General features: G+C 37.0%; 1 protein-coding gene across 1 annotated transcript in view; it reads right to left on the bottom strand.

Moving 5' to 3' along the window:
- Positions 1-6,263: 6,263 nt before the first annotated feature.
- Positions 6,264-23,095, bottom strand: part of LOC118734098 (cell cycle control protein 50A) — an 18,132-nt gene continuing 1,300 nt past the window's right edge. Inside the window, 6 exon segments of the mRNA XM_036463806.1 lie at positions 6,264-7,566; positions 7,741-7,877; positions 7,879-7,907; positions 7,993-8,128; positions 8,215-8,414; positions 8,479-8,680. Of these exon segments, the coding sequence (XP_036319699.1) occupies positions 7,521-7,566; positions 7,741-7,877; positions 7,879-7,907; positions 7,993-8,128; positions 8,215-8,414; positions 8,479-8,680 (750 nt within the window). The 3' untranslated portion in view covers positions 6,264-7,520.

Raw genomic sequence — 23,095 nt, 5'->3', positions numbered from 1 at the left:
ACGGGCGCGGTTTCAGCTGCTTTGTCACCTCGTGCCTTGTTCGGCCTGTCACTTGTTAACCCGCTTCTCCACCTTTCAGTGGGGGCGGTTCTGTGTTGCTCTTTTCGTGCATCGGAAAACCTGCTGTCTTCCCCGACTGCCGCTAGGTGATTCCCCGCTTCTCCGCCACTTAGCGGGCGCGGTTTCGTGGTGGCGCTCGTTTCTTTCTTCTGATTCTAGCTCAGCCATGTGCTCGAGGGCCTTTGTGCGTGCTATCTCCGGCGTGTTGCCCTCTTCTAGATAGCGAAGGTACCATTTAACTGCTGCACCACTCAGTCCTTGCCTTCGGTAGTCATTAATCGCCCCTGGTTTACCTGACGGTGGTAGTGTCGGTAGTCTACAGCGACGATGTTTCTTGCTAGGGCCTTTATGCCCCCGTTCGCTCGACCTGGACCTGGAGCGGCGTCTCGACGACTCGCGGGATCTGTGCCCCGACCCGAGTCTTGCTGCTGCCCCTTTTGGGGTGGGAGAACGTTGCGTTCCACGAGGAAGTGCAGGTTTCGGCGTATGCCAGTGCTGGTGGATGGCTCGTCATCAGACATCGCATGTTCGACGAAGAGGGCCAGCTCCTCCTGCGTCAGGATGTCCTCATGCCTTATTTGGCTTGTGCTGTTTTTGTTGTTGTTGTTTTTGTTGTTCGTTTTATTCATCTTGTTCTTACGACCACCTGCTCGGCGAGGCAAGCGCAGTGGTCTACATTTCTTGCATGGGAACTCGATCGTCGACCGCGGTAGAGCCCTGTGCCGCGGCAAGGCCACAGTTACTCCCCAAGGCGGCCCGGTGTTGAGGAGGCGCCGTTAGAATACAGCCGATTGTCCTCCTGGCTGCAAATCGTCCAATGGGCACGGTGTCGCGTCACACCCTGGATTAGGAGGGTGGCAGTTCTTGGTCGTTGTTCGCCAGCAGCCCCAACCTGGAAGGAGGGCAGCGCAGACGCTGCAGTGCGGCTGCGTTACCCCAGTCCAGGGAAGGTCTGATGTTGATTCAGCTAAGCCCCCGCACCAACGACAAGGTGCCTGCCCTAGCGGAGGACCACTATAACATATAGCTCCCATACAACTGATTGTTCAGATATGAGATTTTTCCTTATAACTGCCCCATTTATGCAGCTAGGAACATGAAATTTTGCACTATTTTCACCCATTGTCAACAGAATGCCTACAGTGAAAATGACAAAGATGAGGTCACTATAACCTATAGCCCCCATACAACTGATTGTTCAGATATGAGATCTTTTATTATAAATCTTCCATTTATGCAGCTAGGAGCTTCAAATTTCTCACTACTTTAATCGAATACTTACAGTGAAAATTACAAAATTCGGGTCACTATAACCTATAGCCTCCATACAACTGATTGCTCAGATATGTGGTTTTACTTTAAAACTCCTTTAATTGGACAGCTAAAACCGAGAAATTTCGTGAGCTATTTTCTAAATTATCATGCAAACTCTACTGAGAAAATCGTCAATATCGGTGCTGTATTAGCTTTATCTCCTATACCACTGATTGTTCAAATACAAGATTGTGCGATATGTAAAGTCATTCGTAACAACCAAGAATATAATTTTTTTATTTAGAGTATTCAGCATACTGTATATAATTGTGGATATAATTCAGAAAAACTTAAAGAAAAGTCACATGCAATTCACCGAGGTATAGATAAAAATTCTTTTAATACTGAGTCAAAATTAACATCCAGATTGCGATGAATATTGAGAAAAGCTAGCCTTGTGTGCTCGTTCTCTGTCCATGCCTGTACATTAGCCTGCGCATTAGTTGTATGGAGAAAATTTTTTGTTAAGCTAAATACAAAGCAAGATTCCCCTACAAATGTTCCTTTGGTCATAAAAACGAGCCCTGCGAAAAATTTTTAAAATCGGACAACGGAAAGACGTGCCCTAAAGTTCAGCATTTTCATGCAATTTTTCAAAAAGCGGTCAAAATTGTCTATAAATCAGTGGAAAATTTAATACATTTTAATGGCACTTGATGTAGTTTTGCCCCCCGATGTCAAATATTGCTAACCTATTTTTAAACCTCCCCAACTGTTCGCGGAATTTTGATGCAGTTTACTTCTATTTGATGCGTAGATCATGGATCCACAGTATTGCCCCTAAATTTCATACCTGAACTTTGCGCTATCCTGGATTTTAGGTTTTTTGGGTTTTTGCGATTGCAAGCATATTTTGCATTTTTCGTATACAAAATTGTAGAGAATTTAATTTCCGACATTTTTTTATATACAAATCTTAAAAAATCATTTTTTATTGTAAATAATTATAAAAACGTGCGAAAAATTTTTGTATTGTCACGGTTTTCGCCATTTTTCAACAATTTCTGATAAAAATGCGTAGCATATTCGAATGCCAAAGTTGTAGGGAAATTTTCTCTTTTAGAGTTCTCCGGTGGCACAAAATGTGTAAAGCAAAAATCTAATGTACTGTTAGTTTGGATACCATATTTGAGACGCCATGTTGAATTTTTCAAAAGGCCTCACGGCCTTTTCCCAAAAAAACCCCAATAACTTGATGGGAAGGTTTAAAAATACTGTAGGTATTTATAACATCGGGGACAAAACTCCCTCAAGTGCCAATAAAATACATTAAATTTCGCACTGACTTATAGGCAAAATATTGACCGCTTTGTAAAAAATTCCATGAATTTGCTTTTGAGGTACTTCTTTCCGTTATCAGATTTAAAAAAACTTTTCGCAGGTCACGCTTATATGACCAAATGAGCCTTGCTCATGCTTTGTAGGACAAAGTTGCAAAATAAGACGCAGGCTACTGCAGATGCATGATGATATTCATTGAATTATTTTGCAAAACTATAACTAAATATGGAAGCGAAGGGTGCTATAGACCACATAAGGAAAAATTTCTGTAGAAAAAACGGAAATCTGAATTTTCGCAAATTTTTTAATGAATAACAGAGCCCAACAAAAATATAAAAAAAAATTTGGTACAGCAATTGTTAAAACTGTTTTTGATAGATTTTTTTTGTGCTGATTACGAAACCGTAAGCATAAAGTTTCCAACAGCTCCAGATTTTGAAAACAAAAAAAAGCCAGGTCAAAGTGTCAGAAAACCGCGGTGTTTGCAATATTTTAGAAGCTCTCGCAAAGAAACAAACGGTGATAGAACCTTCCTGGCTTAAATTAAACCTAGATCTCTCGACTACTATCTCTGAAAAGAGATCTTAAATATTTGAGATCTTAAAATGTTTTTTTACGATTATTATCTTAAACAAAATGATGTCAAATTTTTATGCATATTTCCCTCCACAGGGGGGCGGGGGGGTTCGAACCCCCAAAACACCCCCTTCCCTCCTTGCGGCCGGGCCTGGCATACATACATATGTACATATGTCAACAAGTGGCCGAAAATATCTCAAAACTTCAACGCATGAAGACGGTCCTCAACACATAGACAAAATGAAGTCCCCTTCTGAATGCCTTACCTTTTAGAACGTACATATTTACATAGAATTCTACTCATATGGCTGCCGGGTTACGCCGGAATATTGATGGCAATTGCAAAGCTGAAGAACTGACAAGGAAAGGTAGGACCATCCACAACTTTCTGGAAAAGGACACGGTAGATATAGCAATAGCCACTTTGTTTTTGTTGTTATTGTAGCCACTTTCAAGCAGTTTGTTAGAGATCCCACAATTCTAATAGCCCAGGAACGCCGAAGAACTTTTCGCCATGCGAAACTTTCAGGATTACCGGGTATTTCTATAAAAGGAAACACTTACGGCGCACTTCCTAATGTGGAATCAGATCATGTTTTGACCTATGTTACAAGTAGGACCGAATAGAGAAAGTTACCAAAACGAAAAATAAGTTACCAAATTACCAAATTTGATAAATAAAGAAAAAAATTACCAATTTTGGTAAAAAATTACCAAAGCGGCAACGCTGGTTAAGCTGTACGCGTGATATACAATGCCCATTACTGCCTGCTTTAGATTAATTCTTTAGATTTGATTTTTTTGCTAGTCATAACGCTAATAAAAATATTTAATAAATTATTCGGTGAATTACTTTATTAAACAATTTCAGATGAAGGTACAATAATGAAACTTAAATATTTAATGACATAGTCAAGCTAATACAATATAATGGGCGTATTCTTGTTTTCGTACGAATCGAAAATAAGAAAGTTTTGTATAGAAAAGTGATGAAAAATTTCAAATTTTCGATTCATATGAAAACAAGAATATGCCTCAATATGTCACGGTATCCATCGTATTTGTAGGGCTTTAGGAACCCTGCATAAATTAATCACCAATCCTAATAAAGGCTACAAAAGGAGTTAAAACTCGAAAACAAGTGCAAACATGGTGACAGTAACAACATCAACGGAAGTAAGGTCAATTGACACTATTTCGCATAAAATAAAGTCAACAAAGATTTGGAAATAAAGTAATTGTTACTATTTCCTCATTCAATGGAAATAGCGTCAACAATGCTTAAAGTATGTCGACTCAAAGAAAAAAATGTTGATTTTGCATCGTACGTGAGATATGAATGTTGTTACAATAAACATTGCCCCTTAAGTGTTGTTTCAATAGATGAAAGAGGTTATTGCCAAATCCTCAGTGTACTATTAAACAACACGCAATCATGAAAAATTGAAAAATTGAAAAATTTTAAATAACGAATATAATAAAAACACGATGCGAAAAACCAAACGCAAAAAGAGCTGGAATACGAGAAATATTTGAGGAAAGAATGTATGAATGATAAAGAACTTGCAAAACATGTAGTTTTTATATTACTTTTGAATTCAAATATTTAATAAATATAGTAAACTTGATTCAAATACTACAAGTGTATTGCCGCCGCACAGTGGGGCAAAAAAGGTTACTGTGGGCAAATCAATTTTGAGAGTCCAAATATAAACCAATTTCATGCTTCTTTTTTTTATAAGAGATAATTAAATTTCGCGTCGATCTATCTGTGGTGATTTTTTAAAAAAGCTCTAATTTTTTATTTTTTTATGTTGAAAAATGGAAGAAAGAAAATTTTTACGTTTGAATGCTTCCACTTTTTTGGAAAATACTTGAAATTAATTTCAAATGTCTGCAATTATTTGAAAAATTATTCACAAACATTTTTCCATGGGATATATTTAATTAAAAGATGCATTTCATTTGTTATCTATACTAATATATATTTTGAAAGCCGTTTTTTTCTGTTCGAAAAACTCGAGAACAGCTGTACCTATATTTTTGAAATTTTGGACATCGACTCCAGACTATCCAGGGATGATAATAGATGAAAAGCAATTTCGATATATCAAGGGGCGTGGCACCTCCCATACAAACTGAACTTTTCACACAACATATCTCTGGAAGTATTCATCGTAGAGTGCTGCAACTTAGTACAGAGATATATAATATCAACGCCAAACGCATGGAAAAAATGGGAGTTATTGAAAAACGGGGCGTGGCACCTCCCATACAAACTGAATTTCTCACACCCCATACACATTCTAATGTGTATATCAGTATAGATGACAAATTAAAAACATTTTTTAATTAAATGCATCCTATGGAAAAATGTTTATGAATAATTTTTTAAATAATTGCAGGCATTTGAAATAAATTTCAAGTATTTTCCAAAAAGTTGGAAGCATTCAAGCGTAAAATTTTTTTTCTTTCATTTTTCAACATAAATAAATAAAAAACTAGAGCTTTTTTAAAAAAGCGCCACGGATAGATCGACGCGAAATTTAATTATCTCTTATTTAAAAAAAGAAACATGAAATCAATTCATATTTGGGCTCCAAAAATGATTTGTCCACAGCAACCTTTTTTGCCCCACTGTGCGCCGTGTCCAAAAACCCCGGAGGAACACTGAAAGAACTGTTTTTAACCTTTAACTGTGGAGGTGGTGGTAAAATGTACCCCCTCTTTAAATTTTTTTGAATTACTATCCTATGTTGCGCTCCAGCAACTTGGTTCTCTCAGCATCTTCTCATTTCGTTGTCGTTATTGATCAGTTATGTTTTTGCTGTGGAAGGTGTAGCGTGGGCGCTGATGCTGGTGTAAAAATTACCACTCCTCAACGTTTATGCAACTTTTTCTCTCAAGGAAGGTTTACCTGTATTTTTTACAATTGCATTTTTTTAATATGATCTCTTTTATTTCTTTAAATATATATATTTGGCTGTGAAAAGATGCCCCTTAAGCTTTAGATTAATTTTTATTTTACACTTTTTTTATAAGTTTACTATGTGATGTTTTCGTTCTTGTGAATTATAAAAGCCTTGTGAAATAAAAAGGGACTTTTGTTGATTTTAAAAGAAAAAATAAAGTTTTGTATTTATTTTAACTTAAAACTCTAGTAGCTTAGTTTAAAAGAAAAAATAATTATAAAATGGCAAATTCGTATTCAAATTTCTAACTAAAATTCGAAGGGGTAAAATTTACCACCAGGTCACAGACTGTGTCCAAAAAATTCACCTCCATAGTTAAAGGTTAAATTAGCATATTTTGAACGAATTCGGAATGTCTAAGGTGGAAAAGAAACCTTTTGTATAAGGAAACAATTATAGAAAAGGAATTTTATTACACTGTAGTATTCATGCCGCCGCCAAAAATTTGTGACATCATTTAAAAGCAGGTAAGGAGAACGGCACTATTTATTAGATGGCACATTCAAATCACTACCAAAATGCGGGAATAAACAATTATTTAAATTATTTTTATGGAACTGACATCATGTAAGTTGATTGATTGGTTTTCACACACTTTTGAAACAAAAATTATATGATTTTTTTACTGCAGACAAGTTGATGCCAACAAAGCAAAAATCATCCAACAACTTACAAATCGTTACCTTAATATAGAAAGGCCATATTTCACATCGTCGCTGAAATGCAAAAAAAGCCGTAACTAACTAAAATTTGTTAATGCATAAAACAATGTGGTGACTTATAATTCGATGAAAAGCATCATAATCAATCAAAAAGTGAATTTTGAATTTTTAGTTAGTTACGGCTTTTTCTATTTCAGCGACGATATGAGGTAGGGCCTTTCTATATTAAGGTAGCGAAATATAAAAACGGACGGGGCTGCCGCGAAGCTACGCAAATTTAATGCTTGAAAGAGCAACAATGTCAATGGATTTTATTTCGCCTTTGAAAAAGTAATAATGTCTATTGACTTTATTTCGCACCAGTATGCGAAATAGTGTCAATTACCTTACTTCCGATGATCTTGTTACCTGTCACCCAGTAGATAACTATGCAAGTGGATAACTTTTAAAGTCATATTTGTTAATCAACTACATTCATAGAAGCTGCACTACCATGGACTAAACGTTAATAATAATTGTTCAGATATCTTTCAAACAAGTTTCTGCTGCTAAATCCGTAATATCTTCGTGCAATACATCCAAAATAATCAGTAAAAATCCGAGACACAGTTGTGCTTGCAATCTCCCATTAAGTCGCCTAACTGAAATGCGGTTACGAATATGGTGTGCGTGGGTTGACGTTGATCATTTCCGTAGTGCTGAAATTCAAAAGAATACATACAATGTTGAAATGAGTAATATAATACGCTAGCTTATCTAAAAATTAAGACATTCAGTTATGAGGTCTTTTCATTTCATACTAGCGAAAACCGATAAGAGCTCACACTGGAGGGGTAGGTGTTAAAAAAAATTTCAAATTTGTTGATACTAACCTTTTGCTACATTTGATATGTATGAACAGCAGCGCAACGCCAAGAATTAGACAAATTGATCCAACAACAATGTAGGCAATGCCAAGAAATGGATTTTTTCCACCCAGAAGAGACGTTGTCGATAAAATCATTTTTTTTGGAACCATCAAATGACGTCACGGGATATTCTAACCACAAAAATACAAAAAGAAAATTAAATATAAATATAAATAACAAAGCTGTGTATATTTTATTATATAATAATATACATACGATAAATAATATTCAGCGTATAAGCGCCCTTCTTCAAACCATTTTGAAAAGTTGCATTGGAATGGTCAACGCGCCGATAAAGTTTACGAAAACTTGGCAATGCTGCCGTACGCATCCAAACAATTAAGTCCTCGTTCTAAAAACAAGTTAAGCACGCACATATGTATGTGTGTGTATGTAATTAGACGTAATGTAATAGATCACAAGATGACAGTAACGAACCTGAAATCCATTGTTGTCGGGATTTTGTGGATCCAATTGCCAAAGCTCCTTTTGCCAAAATTTTGGCTTACTGAAGTTCTTCAAAGCAAGCGTTAAATTGCCTGGTGGATTTCTAAATTTAATTAACTTATCAGATGGCCAAGCAATACCGGTGTTGATCAGGGGCACTTCTACATCGCCGTATTTCAGTGTTAATGTATCTAATTAAATAAAATACAAATAAGAATGTTTATCGAAAATGCCATCAGTAAGGTTTTTACTAACCGTTAAAAAGCGAGTTGGCGATCGCGCCGCAAGGTGCGATAGGTATACTTTGCATATTTTCTTCAACATAAGCGAAGGGAACACAGTCCGTTGATGGATTTGATGATAGTCGGCCCAACAGCTGTTCATCGTCTCGAGATTTCACATAACGCCGATGATTTTGATAGTAATTACTAAGGCCATAGTACATATAGACATCTCCCTGAAAGACAGTTAATAACATAACTCATAATTTGTATTCCAATTCTTCACTTAAATAATTCAACTGTAAAGATAATATATAATATATAATAATATAGTTACACTATGTAATAATGGTGCGCCTAAAGCAGAGGTTCCCAAATGTTTTTTTCTCGTAGAAACCTTTCAAAAATTTACTGGTTTCGGTGGACCCCCTGCTGATACATTTCTAAATATTCCCAAAGCTCGTAAAAAAAGTTAAATGTGAAGATTAGATGTAACTATGTAAATTTGCATCGCGGGTGAAGAGCAAAAACTAAACTCGGAGTGGCCAAAATAAAACTAAAATATTTTCTTTCTTATTATTATTTTTTTATTTCTATTTATTAAATTAATGTGATTACACACTTGCAGGCTTTAAAAAATAGAGCGCCTAAACCCATCAAAATACTCTCTCGCTCTGAAGAGTTATTTTTTTTAAGAGCACTTCGAGCCCTAGCGTTATTTACATTATCCTCACCATAAACTCATCAAATGTTCGGCTCACTCATGACTTTATACGTGCAGTATTTGTAAAATAGTTTATTTGTGTTGATGGCATCATTTTTATTCTTATCGCTCCGAGTTTTATAGGCGACATACACAGTGCGTCTGACTCGCGAGTCATTTGTATACGTGTTGACTCCCTTTCGACTACACACAGTTGAATCATTCAGAGTCATGCCAGGAGTCATGTCGGTCCAAACCGACTCACGAGTCAGACGCACGGTGTATGCCGCCTATAAAAGTGAGGCGGAAAATATGTATCACTCACATTTTTAAAACATGCTTTTTACACCAAACTTTTAATTCGCCGCCTCATCCTCTTCAAGGCAGGATGGGCAAATGGACTTGTAATTTACGCCTATCACAGTCAGGTGTTTGTGCCACGTGAAGTGACCAGTCAGCAGTCCAACAAGTTGTCTGCAGTGTCGTCTGCTCAGTGAGAGCAAAAAACTAGATAGACCCTCTGAGATCGAATAAGAATTTTTGCAAATTCTGTAAGTCGAATTATTTAGGGGAAATCCCAAATTATGCACTTGGTTTTGTTGCTTTGGTTTTTGTTTATTTCAGCGAATCTTTTATTCGGGGAAGTACTTATTTGTTAAGCAAATGCTTTTTTCTTTTTGACTTTTCTTTGTGTAACGTTTATTAAGGACAGTATGCAGCTCTCAAGAAAACGGTAAAGAAAAAAATTGCCACTATTTCGTGTGTGTGTGTGTACAAGGAATTTCGACATCTGATACTTCACAGCATGTTGCCTCACTCTTTCCTCAAGAAATAATGGAACCGGCATATATTTCTGTAGCAAACATGGGTTGCCTTGTGCTCTTTTTTCACAAAAAACTTTAGAAACCCGTAGAACTGCGTACTACCTCAAGAAAATTTTTCTTTGCCATTTCTTGTACGTCATTTTATATGGAGTTTTTGCTTTTCTTGAGAACTGTATACTGGCCTTTAATCAGTTAATCTTCGTAGAGTAAAGACTATTAGCATGGCATCTAAACGTGTTTGTCTATTGACGAAATTTAGGCGAATCAAACAAGTTGAGAGTGGGAAAAAGAATAAAGAAGTGGCTGAAAAATATGGCATTCCGGCGAACACGGTTTCCACAATTTAAAAAAATAAAGAGTCAATAATAACGTCGTTCGAATCTGATGCTACTTCTGGACACAACAAAAGAATGAAAAAAACCCAAGGTTTAAAAGTGTGGGCAAAGCTGTATTTGAATGGTTTACGGCAGCTAGAAATCAAAACATGTCAATATACTGGGCATTATTAAAGGGTAAAGCAGGGTCGGCGAACCTTTATACATGTACGTGCCATTATTTGCAAAGAAATATTCAAAATAGCCATGACGTGCCAGAAAGAAATAACGACCGTCCTTGGAGACATTAATTGATACTTAATTCGTACAAGAATTAAAAAAAAACTAATTAAGCGTCTCTTAAACCTGACGGAAACAACCGTTTTTTTTTTTAATGAATTAATTGAAAGACTACTTTAAAACAAGTGCAATAAGTAAATGTTTCGAATTTTGATACTCTTTTTACTCAAACAAACAATTTGTGTCTTGGAAGTATGAAAAAGCATCTGTGAAGTGCAGAACGCAAGTGTATTCAAAAGAAACATACTGCACACAACTCAAACTGAACATTTGAAAGCACTTTTACATACAGTGGCGAGCAAAACTGTAACATGGTTTAACACTTTTTGTTTCAGCCACCGCTATATTTCCAAGTTCTAACGACTTTCATACTTTTGCTGTATATTCTTGTTGGTACATCCCTACTCCCTCTCTCATAATGATTTGAAGTCAATACAACAACAATAAAAAAACCAGCAGACAAAAATGTAAATTGAGGCAGATGTTACAGTTTTGCACTCACTCTCAGTTTTGCATTTGACAGTTATCTTTTACTTAGTTGGAAGTCAGATGACTTTTTTCTATATTGTAATTTATTGAAGAAGTGATCACCAGTAAATAATATAGTTAATCAGGAACCATAAATGTAAATAATAGATTTACTACGGAAAGGCGGAACCGCACGAAAAGTGGCAAAAAATTTTGGAATTTGCTACTTAAAAATGTTAAGACTTAGAAAAAATATAGCCTAAAGTGTTCCCAAGGACAAAGGAAGTCTGTTAAAAAATATTACGGTACGATATCTTGTGAACTTAGAAGCAAGTAGCGATGCAGCCACTATTACAGAAGCGCTTAAGGTATTAAACTTTAATGCAAATCAGTAGACAGCGAGGCGAAGAATTGCCAAATTGAGCGCAAAGGCATCATAAAGAAGAAATAAGCAAATTTGATCATAATACATGTGCGAGTGTGGCAGCATTTCACTGCATCGCACGAAATCCGAACCGTTGCCTATTGGGATATGTTAGGCCGTTCAGAATGCAATAAAAAACAAATTTTTAAGTTTCAATTGAAGGTTATTTGGTCTGACAAGACTAAATTAATCGCTTTCAATCAGATGGCCGGGCATGGTATTGGATCAAAGACCCAAATTAAGCCTAAGCGAATCATGTACTGCAAACTGTGAATCACAGTGGTAGGATCTTAATTATTTGGGGTTGTATTTCAAAAATTTTGTTGGTCCGTTAGTACGCATTATGCGTAAGGAACAGTATCTGTTCATATTTCAACAAAATTTGCAAGATGTAGTCGAAAAAATGAGAGTTTCTGCTGAAAAATCACCCAAAACATACTGCATATGTTCGCAAAGACTGGATACAAAAGCAAAAATTTGCTAATTTGAAATGACCTCCACAAACCGCGGACATGAATCTCATCGAGATTTTGCGAAATCAACTAAAAGCACAGCTTAATAAGTATCAATATCCGTAAAATCGAGTACATGAGCTGTGAAACCAAACTAAGGATATACCTCCAGAATTTTTACAAAGATACAAATAAGGTATGCCAAATCACATCCAGGAACTGAAACAGGCAAAAGAGTACTGAACATTGTGTTAGTAGTTCTTTTTTTTCGTGAAAATTGTTAAAAAGCTCTTAAAAATGTATGAGTGCAAAACTGTAACATCTGCCTTAATTTACATTTTTGTCTGCTGGTTTTTTATTGTTGTTGTATTGACTTCAAATCATTATGAGAGAGGGAGTAGGGATGTACCAACAAGAATATACAGCAAAAGTATGAAAGTCGTTAGAACTAGATAGAGAGATTAGAGAGATAGTGGTGGCTGAAATAAAAAGTGTCACACCATGTTACACTTTTTGCTCGTCACTGTATATGGCTATAGTTGAGCGTGCAGAGATGCTTGCTGTTACTTGTTAGTTTCCAGAAGGTTCGGGTTCGAGTCCCAACAGAGGCAACATGTGAAAATGATAATACATTTTTTTTGTGTCTTTTAAATATGAAAAAGGATCTGAGAAGTTCAGAACGAATGCGTATTCAAACGACATATACTGTCTTTGAAGTTGTTTAAGCCAAATGCATTTTAAAGTAGTTGAAAATACATGCCGGAAAAGGCAGTTGACTGCTTCCTAGCCATGTTAAATAAATGAGTTCGTTGCCGGTAAAATAGTGAGAATTTCAATTAGTTATCATTGAAAATAAAGTAGTTTATAAATTACTTTCAAAGTAATTAAATTTCCTGCAGGGAAATGTCTCTGTGTACCTTAGTGGTAAGTGGTAAGGACTCGAATACATAGATAGTCAGATGAAAATATTGTCAGGGTAGTAAATGCCAGCTTCTGCAGACAGCTAATATGTCTGAAATTGAATTTTAATTTTTCTAAATTTTAGTGTTAGCATTTTTTGCTCAAATTTACTGATGATCTTCTGTTGTTGTAGCGGCTACAACAACCCCGCCCAGATCGGTTGGTATCTCAGTCGTTGTCGTCAAGTTCCACTAACGGCAGCCCTAGGAAGCGTGCAGCTTCTGTTGGGTTGGTCCACAAGGACAAAGCCGTTAGGGTTGTCGGGTTTTCCGGGCATGCGAAGAGATGTTTCGAGTCATGTGGGGTCTCTCCGCATGCCGGACACTCATTTGGCACATCCTCATTCAATCTACTCAGGTAGGAGTTTAACCTGCTGCAGTAGCCAGAGCGAAGTTGGGCTATTGTCGTTCGTGTCTCCCGAGGCAGATGAAGCTCCGTCTCGTCTATGTCCGGGGGCGGTATGCCTAGAACGGCATTCACAGGTCTAGAGTCTACATAACTCGAGACTGACTCCCTGTGAATGCCGTTCAGGGCCAGTCGGTAAGCTGACGGGTCCAGAGGTTGCTTGATGAACCCCTGGACTTCGTCCGTCAGTTCATATAGATGCCTGCAAGCAGCTGTCTGTTTGGGTGGCCACTTCTGTGGCTCCCGATCAGGAACTGCTTGCAGAGCATTATGTTGTGCTCCTTTATGGGGAGCATTTGTGCCTCGCCGTGGAGATGATGTTCGGGCGACATCAGGAGGCATCCTGTCGCTGTCCTGAGTGCGGTGTTCTGTACAGTCTGTAGCTTCGTCCACTGCGTCCTACTAGTCCCCGGCGACCACACTGGCGCTGCGTAGTTTAAAACCGGCCGGCCTATGCCTTGTATGTTGCCAGCAACGTTTCTTTGTCTTTGCCCCAAGTACTGCCGGCTAGCGACTTGAGGACCTTGTTGCGGCTCTGTACTTTATTGACAATAGCGGTTGCGTGCACAGAGAAGGAGAGCAGGCTGTCGAATGGTACTCCGAGTATTTTGGGGTTATTCACCGTCGGAATTGGTGTGTCATTGACGTGAATTCCCAGCGGTAGCCTGACCTCCTTCGTCCAGGTTGTGAACAGGGTCGCAGATGATTTCGTAGGGGAGAGGGCTAGACACTTTGCAGTGAAGAAGCGAGAAAGTTCGGAGAGATAGCCGTTTACTTTCGAACACAGGTCATCAATTCCATTCCCAGTCGCCATGATCGAGCAATCGTCGGCGTAAGAGACAATCGAGACTCCCTCTGGTGGTTGAGGGAGCTTTGAAATGTAAAAGTTAAACAGTAGCGGACACCACCCTGTGGAACCCCCTGTTTTATTTTACTGAATTTACTCGTTTTGTCTCTAAACATTACCGAAGAGTGTCGACCACTCAGATAATTTGCCGACCACCGTTTGAGCCTCTGTGGGAGAGAGGAGGCCTCTATATCTTCTAGTAGCGTGGAATAGCAGACGGTGTCAAACGCCTTTGACAAGTCCAACGCTACTAGAATCGTTCTCTCACAGGGACGGTTACGGTTAAGGCCACGAGTTATCTGAGTGTTTATGGCGTTAAGTGCTGTTGTTGTGCTGTGAACTTTACGGAAACCATGATGATGCTTCGCTGGGGTCAAGTGGTTTGTGAAATACGGGAGTAGCAAGGCCTCGATTGTCTTCGCTACCGGGGAAAGAAGTGTTATCTTACGATAAGAATCTCCTATGTTGGCAGGTTTTCCCGGTTTGAGCAGTGGGGGACCACTCTCCCCACCTTCCAGATGTCTGGGATGATGAGAGTGGCCATAGACAATTTGAGGACCTCCGTTAGGTACGCTACCCCCGCAGGACCCAAATTTTTCAGCATCAGCATGCATATTCCGTCGGGACCCATGGCTTTGGAGGCTTTCGCCTTCCCGATGGCCACCTGAACTTCACCGCAAGTGAAAGCAAGGGGGGCACAGGTTGTTGGCAGTTTGTGCAGCCTTCTGGTCACTCGACGCTTGGCTTTGTCCACCGGAGGATGAAGTATGAACTGCCGGCTAAAATAGCTCGCGCATCGACTCTGTCGTCGTGCTTCGTCCGATTGGACAGTGACCTCACGGTTGACCAAAGCTTGCTCACACCAGAGGTGAAGTTACAAGTCTTCAGATGCTCCTCCCACTTCTTCCGCTTATGTACGTTTACTAGTTGCCGAATCTCCGCGTTGAGATCCCTGATACGGGGATCTCCGGGATCGGCCTGACGAAGGCTATCACGCTCCTCGGCTAGAACAGCCGCTTCGGCAGGGAAGTTTGGACGTGGGTCCGTTATACATCCTGCCGGTATGAAACGAGCTGCAGCAGCAGTGGCAGCCCCGCGGAACTTACGTTCACCGAGATGGACGTCTCGATTGGTTCCAACTTTGTTTCGAGAAAGTTTTTAGTCCATATTGAATTCTATTTGAACTCAATTAGCTGCGTTAAAAAATCTTCGATTTCCCGCCAATCAAATTCAAACAAGCTCAGTTTATCAATTGAAGCCACATCAGGATACATAGAATGCATTTCTTTATTCATTTTGAACGTTTGGACTAAACTTTTTCATTTACTTATTCTTTAGAACGTTAACGTATATTTGAAACGCATTCTGTTTATTCTGGCTGTGAAATGGGATTATCTGGAAAGTATAAAGAAACGCATAATAAATTTGAGAGTTTCCGATATCTTCTTGAATTCAGAAAACTTCGATGGAAATTTATCGATGACAGATTTTATATCCAAAGAAAACTTTTCATTGACTTTTTCTCCGTCTGGTTTTTCATGCAAATGCAAATCGGGTTTTAAATCTTTTAAGTTTGGGGAATATTTGTGAGCGCGAGTGAGATCTATGTATCACAATCAAGGCCAAAGAAAATTACCACGAAAAAACCCATTTTAAGCGCTTAGATAAGCACTAAAACATTGGTAAATATGCTTGCAAATATGCTCGCAAAACAAAAAAAAATTAAGTACAGTTTAATGTTTTCTTTTTTGTTCAGTTTATTTCAAAGATTGAAAAATTCTAATGGACATACAAGTGTTGCTTGATATTCTCAAATAATGAAGATCTGCGTTGGTCGTTTAAATTTTTGTAAATATTCGATATTCACCGTTTGAGATAAATTATGTAAATCTCTTCAATAACACCAATGCCTTCCCGTAGAGACGAACCATTGGTTTTAAATTTTTGTATCCAAGCAGAAATGCAATTGAAATTACGGGTTAATAAAAACTAAATCTGTTTTATGTTATTATTTGTAAACATTTATTTAGTTCGAGGAATAAAAAAAAGGTCCAAGAAATGGTAAAGAAAAATTTATTGAGCCAAATTTTCTTAAACAGTACGAAGTTCTTAAGAAATGTTCTACGCTTTCTATCATGATAAAAACATAAGCTCTGATCCAGTACTCCATGAACTTACAGGCTTTTGCACGAACTTGCAGGAAGTTGCAGGAAAAATGTTCCCGTACTCCAAAATCCTGTAAATGAGAGCGACTTTTGGAGAGTTGTGTAGAGAATGAAGTTGCAAGATTTTACCCGAACTTTTTCTTCTGGTAAAATCATGAAAAGTGTCAAGCAATCACTGGTTGACGTTTTTACAGGAAAAATGGTTTTTTTGTTCCCGTACTTTTTGTTGTTACTCACTTTTTACTCTCACTTCAGAGAGTAATTTTGCTGTTTGACAGTTTTACAGGATTTTTCACGAAAAGTATTGGATCAGAGCTATAGTGAGGTAGAACCGTTCTCTCAATTCGTCGCCCATGATTTTTTTTTGAAGTTTGCCAGCAATGTAAAATGATATAAAACCATTGTTGCCGCCCGCGAATCATTTTTAGTGATAGCCAAATTCCTTTAAAAAAAGGGCTAAAAAAAAGCCGTTGTGGCTAAAATTAGTAGCTAAAATTTTTTACTGACATATATGTACATACACGCAAATATTTTCAATAAGTACCCAATTTGCCGTAACGACGTCGTTTCCGACTCGTTTTGGCGAACAATTTGTTCGCCGGCGGGTCGTTTGCGATGCCGTCGGATGAAAAGCACACTTCGCCGGCGGGCCGCAAAAACGACTCCCCTGCAACCCGCAAAAACGATATACCAGCGAACTGCAAAACGATGCTCAAAATTTATACCAAATTTAAAAAAAAAACTTCATACCCACCAATTTTATTTTTTATTAATAAGGCCAATGGAGTGAACTGTACCTTTAAAAAAATATATAAAAAAATAAAAAATAAAATGAAGAATATTATGAATACTGAAAAAAAGATGTGGGCGGCCTAATTTTCTGAGTACAAGTGTACATTGCGGATTCCATATTCTGTCATAATAAAAAATTGTCATAATAAAAACGGTTTACTATCCAAATGAATGACTTTTATTTATACTTAGATATACAGCGTGGCGACGAATAACTGTTACCCACGTTTTTTGAGAAATAAAAGGGTCCTTTATAGATTTTGCGAAAAAAGTATTTTATTGTTAATTTTCCACAGATTTTACTTTAGTTGTATTAATTAGTTTTTAAATTTTAATCCTTATTTACATTTGCCAGCAGTGTAAACTTTGAGAGAAAAGTTCATTTGGCACGCAGGTCTTCGTCAGTTAATTTATTCCAAATCTTCTGTAACCATAGGCAAATTTTCTCCATTTTGAGTCCCTTATAGTCCCCCTTTTGTTCAACATAAGCGCTCATACTCAAACATAGAATAGACTCGTTGTTTACATTTGCCAGCAGTGTAAACTTTGACAGAAAAGTTCATTTGGCACGCAGGTTTTCGTCAGTTAATTTATTCCATATCTTCTGTAACCATAGGCAAATTTTCTCTATTTTGAGTCCCTTATACTCCCCCTTTTGTTCAACATAAGCGCTCATACTCAAAAATCGAATAGACTCGGAACTGGTGACTAGGATGGCCGCTACAACAACAACAACAATCAACCTTATACCGTTTTTTTCTTTTTTGTATTTTTTTATACAAAGGGCCTGTGCCAATTGATAGAAAAGTTCTATGGTGGAAAAACTTTTTACTATGGTGAGAAAATTTTACATTTCTGCTGTGCCAATTCGTAACTTTTTACTGCTGGAAATTTTTGACAGTTGCTTTGATGCACAAGAAGACTATCGAGTTTGCAATTTATAAAATGCAGCAATTATATAAAAATATTTGCCTTTGATGATTTCAATTCTTCTGGAACTGAAATCCATGCATTTATTAGACCTTTTAGCAGTAATATTAGAAATAAAAACACGTCAAAACCGTCTGGTAAGTGTGTTCACAAAAATGTTTAAAACCGTGTACAATTATTTCCAATAAAAACATATGTCGTTTTAGGGTATTATGTACATGCAACAAGACGTTTATTCCAAAATACTAAGCAGCATTATGAACGGCGATAACAAGACTACAAAAATGTATCTTAGGTTGTCCTCTGCTTCGTTTCGAAAAATTGTAACTCACATTCCCAAAAAGCGCCACGGATGGTCAGTGGAGTACGAAGTCATTTGCTTAATAAAGTCTTCAAATTATTTATATTGTTCTTACTCACTTCCAGCCTTCGTTGCTGTTGGCGTTCTTTGAACTGAACCAAACATCCTTGTCAATGCGCTTTTCCAGAAGGATTCTGCGTTCTGAACTGCTCCCTGTAAAATAGTATTTTTAATTAAAAAAACACATAACGCCTTTTCATATGTAAATCTGAAATTAAATCTTACAAGTTATATAGCTTTTCTTTATTTTTTTTAGTCGGCGGGACCATGTTCTTTTATTTCCACTCGCTTTTGTTTTCTTTAATTTATGTGTATACGTGCGTTGTTCGTTCTTCTTCTTGATAATGCTTGCTGTCAAATTTTTCACTAGCCCTGCCGTATCAAACATTTTTATTCACCTCATAGCTGTCAAAAATTTACTATCCACAGAACTTTTCTATCAATTGGCACAGGCCCTAAGCCTAAGAAAAAATACACCTGAAAAAGACAAATGAACTCTTCTCTCAAAGTTTAAAAAATTAAAATTTAATAACTAATTAATACAACTAAAGTAAAATCTGTGGAAAATTAACAATAAAATCCTTTTTTCGCAAAATCTATAAAGGATCCTTTTATTTCTCAAAAAAACCGGGGTAACAGTTATTCGTCGCCACGCTGTATAATAATGTGGGCGTGGAACTTGTCCAACCCAGACCGAAGGTTCCTCAAAAAACTTGTGGGTTCGAAGAAACGAATTCGTTTCGAGTTCACCCAAACGACTTCACCAGACCAACGTCGCAACGACTTCGATTCGATGAGAAAAACAACGTCGGAACGACGTTGAATTTTGTATGGAAAAAACGACTTCGTTTCGAGTTCACCCAAACGACTTCACCAGAGCGACGTCGTTTCGAGTTCACCAAAACGACTTCGCCAGAGCGGCGTCGCAACCACAGTATAGACAGTAACCAACCTTTTTGGGTTGTTGTTGTAGCAGTCGTTGTTGTTGTAGTAATATTCACTCCTGAGGAAGGCACGGGGTTGCGTGCTGATATTTAATTGCCTTCCTCAGACTTTTTCTTAGATTTCAGGGTTGTGTGCTGCATTATTATTAGATAAATAAATTTAAGTATTTGGCAAATCGTGATTTTATTAAAAGAAAATTATAAATGGTGTTGAAAAACCAAACAAACGCTCATGCGAAAGCTCTATTTTTGTGTGTTGTTAAAATTTATACATGACGTATTGATGGTAATACAAGCAATGTATTCTTTTGTGGATTTTATGTTACTTGAGAATTTAGACAACGTGCGAGCTGCCAGGTTTTGTTATCAATATAATTAACACAAGCTTTTCCGCGTGGTTGCCTTTCAATAAATAGAATAAACAAATATTCGCAAATAAATTAGATTTATTTTATAACTGACAACTAACGTACGCTTTTTGTTCTTTTGTCCATTTTGATTTTTACTCTTTATTACCGCCAACAACTTTATGTGTATACATATTTACAAGCTGTCAAAATTTTGCGTAGTCCCATGAGCTAGGTAAAAACTATGGTATTCGTATTCACAACGAAAAATCTCAAAATTTTTGTTTGGTCTTTCCAAATTTTCTCTTTTTTATCAGTTGGCAAAGGCCCTCAGTGGCAGCGCTCCGAGCGTTGAGATAGTAATTTCATGTCAATTAGGCCCTGTGCCAATTGATAGAAAGGGCCTGTGCCAATCAGTAGAAAAGTTCTATGGTGGAAAACTTTTTACTATGGTGAGAAAATTTTACATTTCTGCTGTGCCAATTCGTAACTTTTTACTGCTGGAAATTTTTGACAGTTGCTTTCATGCAGAAGAAGGCTATCGGGTTAGCAAGTAATAGAATGCAGCAATTATAGAGAAAATATTTGCCTTTGCTGATTTCAGTTCTTCTGGTACTGAAATCCATGTACTTATTATACCTTTTAGCAATAAACAATAATTTTTCACTAATATCCACTCGCTTTGGTTTTCTTTAATTTATGTGTATACATGCGTTGTTCTGTATTCTTCGTGATATAAGCTTTGTTTCTTTACAGATAATTATCACTAGTTTTTGCTGGAAACAGTTTCTCAACCCAAAAGACTAGCGGCTTTCGTTCTTACACTCTTTTTTTTTGCCTCTCCTGATAAATTCTGCATGTAATTTTTACTAGCTGAATATAACATCTGCCAAAATGAATACACACCTGTTGAAGCGCAAACAAGCGAGGTTAAGTTTGCTTTATTTGTTTATTTCTATTTAAAATTTGCGAATAATTAAATACTGATGAAATTGTAAAATGTATTTGTGAATAGTTTTTATATATAAAACGCGATTGAAAAATTACGTCAAATATTTTCAAATGTCAAATACACCGATCAGGTAGTTACTTGCTATTTTCTGTTAGTTTCGTTTCTTAACTATTTCTTTATATCGCCCGTAATTCCATCAATGATCCCATTCCTCTTTTTCCTGATAATTATCGGCTAGAAAACTAAAGAAAAAAAGCTACTGCTTGCTGCCAAATTTTCACTAGCCCTGCCGGATAAACAATTTTTATTCACCTCATAGCTGTCAAAAATTTACTATCCAGAGTACTTTTCTATTAATTGGCACAGGCCCAAAATAGAAAATTTTGAAGGATCAAAGTAAAAATTTGACACTTCTCGTGGTGAATACGAACGTCAAAATTTTACCTAGCTCATGGGGCTAGGTAAAATTTTGACAGCTTATAACCATGTATACACATAATATTGCTTGGCGGTAATAAGGAGTGAACATGAAAATTAAAGCTGAAACAGCATATAAAAAGCGTACGTTACTTGCAAATTATAAAATAAATATAAATTTTAAGAATTTCAGCAACACACAAAAATAAAGCTTTCGCACGAGCGTTTGTTTGGTTTTTCAACTGTCAAAATTTTACTCCGCATTTGGCACAGCAAAATTCAATTTATTTGTACACCATAGCAAATTTTTCCACCCCGTCTCACCACGGAGAAAAAAGTTACCGATTGGCACAGGCCCTTAGTAGAAAAGTTCCATGTTGAAAAAACTTTTTATTATGGCGAGACAAATTTACATTTCTGCTGTGCCAATTCGTAACTTTTTATTGCTGGAAATTTTTGACAGTTGCTCTGGTGCAAAAGAAGTTGAGCAATTAAAATCAGAGATTATACAAAAAAGACTTGTCTTAACTGAAATTTATTCTTCTAGAACTAAAAGCCATGCATTTATTAGACGCCTCAGTAATAAAATTAGTACAAAAAAACTCTTCAAAACCGTCAGGCTGGGTTGAGAATTTTCATTCACAAAAATTCAAAAATTTACCATCCGTAGTACTTTTCTATCAATTCGCAAATGCCGTTTGCACAAAAAAGGTTATGAAATGCGTTTTATTTAAGTCGTTTAGAAAATGAGTCATGAATGTGGAATTATTCAATAAATTTTTACACTATACTTTTTGAAACTATTTGGAGTTAATTATTTTTTGTTTCTTAAAAGCAACCCTGCGTGGTTGGAAGGCGAGTGTACCAATAATTTCATCCCTAGCATATTCATCCCCGAGGAAGGCAGTCGCCAAATTCACCGAAGGTTGTTTACTGGTTATATTGTGGTCGCAACGACGACGTAACGACGTCGTCTTCGCCCTGTGGCAAATTGGGTAATGGTATAGAAAAACAATGAACTCTGGAAAAAAGCTTATATTTTATTCAACCAAAAACCTTTTTGTATAAAAGAGGAAATATACGACACCAACTTGCTGGCTCCATCAAGTGATAGAACCATCAGGCTCGAAGCATATAACTTACGAGCATGCTAGTACAATATTTATTTCTTTACTAATGAGGTCCAAGATCGAAATGATTAGAGCAGAAATTTCATAATTTTTCTAACATTTTGTTAAACATTGTTGTTTTTTTTAATTCACAACTGCAATATCGTGAACTTAATCTTCCACAAACACGGCTTTGACTCATATAGTGCAAAAAATTTCCGTCAAAATACTTTTTACTTAGAAAAATTAGCTAATTTCAGCACTCAAGACACCAGCATGCTGGTACCAATCATAAAATTTTCAAATAGTTTTTGAAGTCGCACCAGCAGCTGGTACAATCACATCACAAGAACATACACGGTCAATCTTGATAGACCATTTAACAAATTAAGCATATATAAAAACATAAGGAACATACAATACATACATGTATATTAGACTGCATCACCAAAAAAAGATGCGGTTTTTCCGTTGGGATTACAAAATTTATTATATTTTAAGACGTCCCCCAAAATATTTCCGAAAAATATTAAGATTTAAGCGAGCTGGACCAATAACGTTCTGTTTACATACTTCCTATATACAGGCCTTTAAATCTTAGGGAAAATTTTAGTAGACGGACGGCAAATTCTAGAAAAAGGGGGGATGAGGGGGGGTAGAATAGGACCCCCTGATTTCAAAACTACCCCCCTTTTTTCTAGCAACCCTATAGTTCTTTTATAATTTATTGTTAAAGTTTTTATATAAACGATGAATAAGATAGCAAAATAACATACAACTTAGTGCTACCAGACTGGAATTTTGAATAATAAAAGCGGATTTTTAATTCGGAATTTTTACTTAGTAGAATTATTATTTCTGTGTTGCCGAAGAAGGGGGGGCTGAACACATTTTGCAGAGAACACCTTTCTGCGTAGGCGGCCTTCGGCCGCACTTA

Source organism: Rhagoletis pomonella, unplaced genomic scaffold, assembly GCF_013731165.1.
Source record: "Rhagoletis pomonella isolate Grant_MI unplaced genomic scaffold, Rhpom_1.0 Rhpom_scaffold_00002, whole genome shotgun sequence".
Lineage (NCBI taxonomy): Eukaryota > Metazoa > Arthropoda > Insecta > Diptera > Tephritidae > Rhagoletis > Rhagoletis pomonella.
This window is presented reverse-complemented; position numbering and strand designations above follow the sequence as displayed.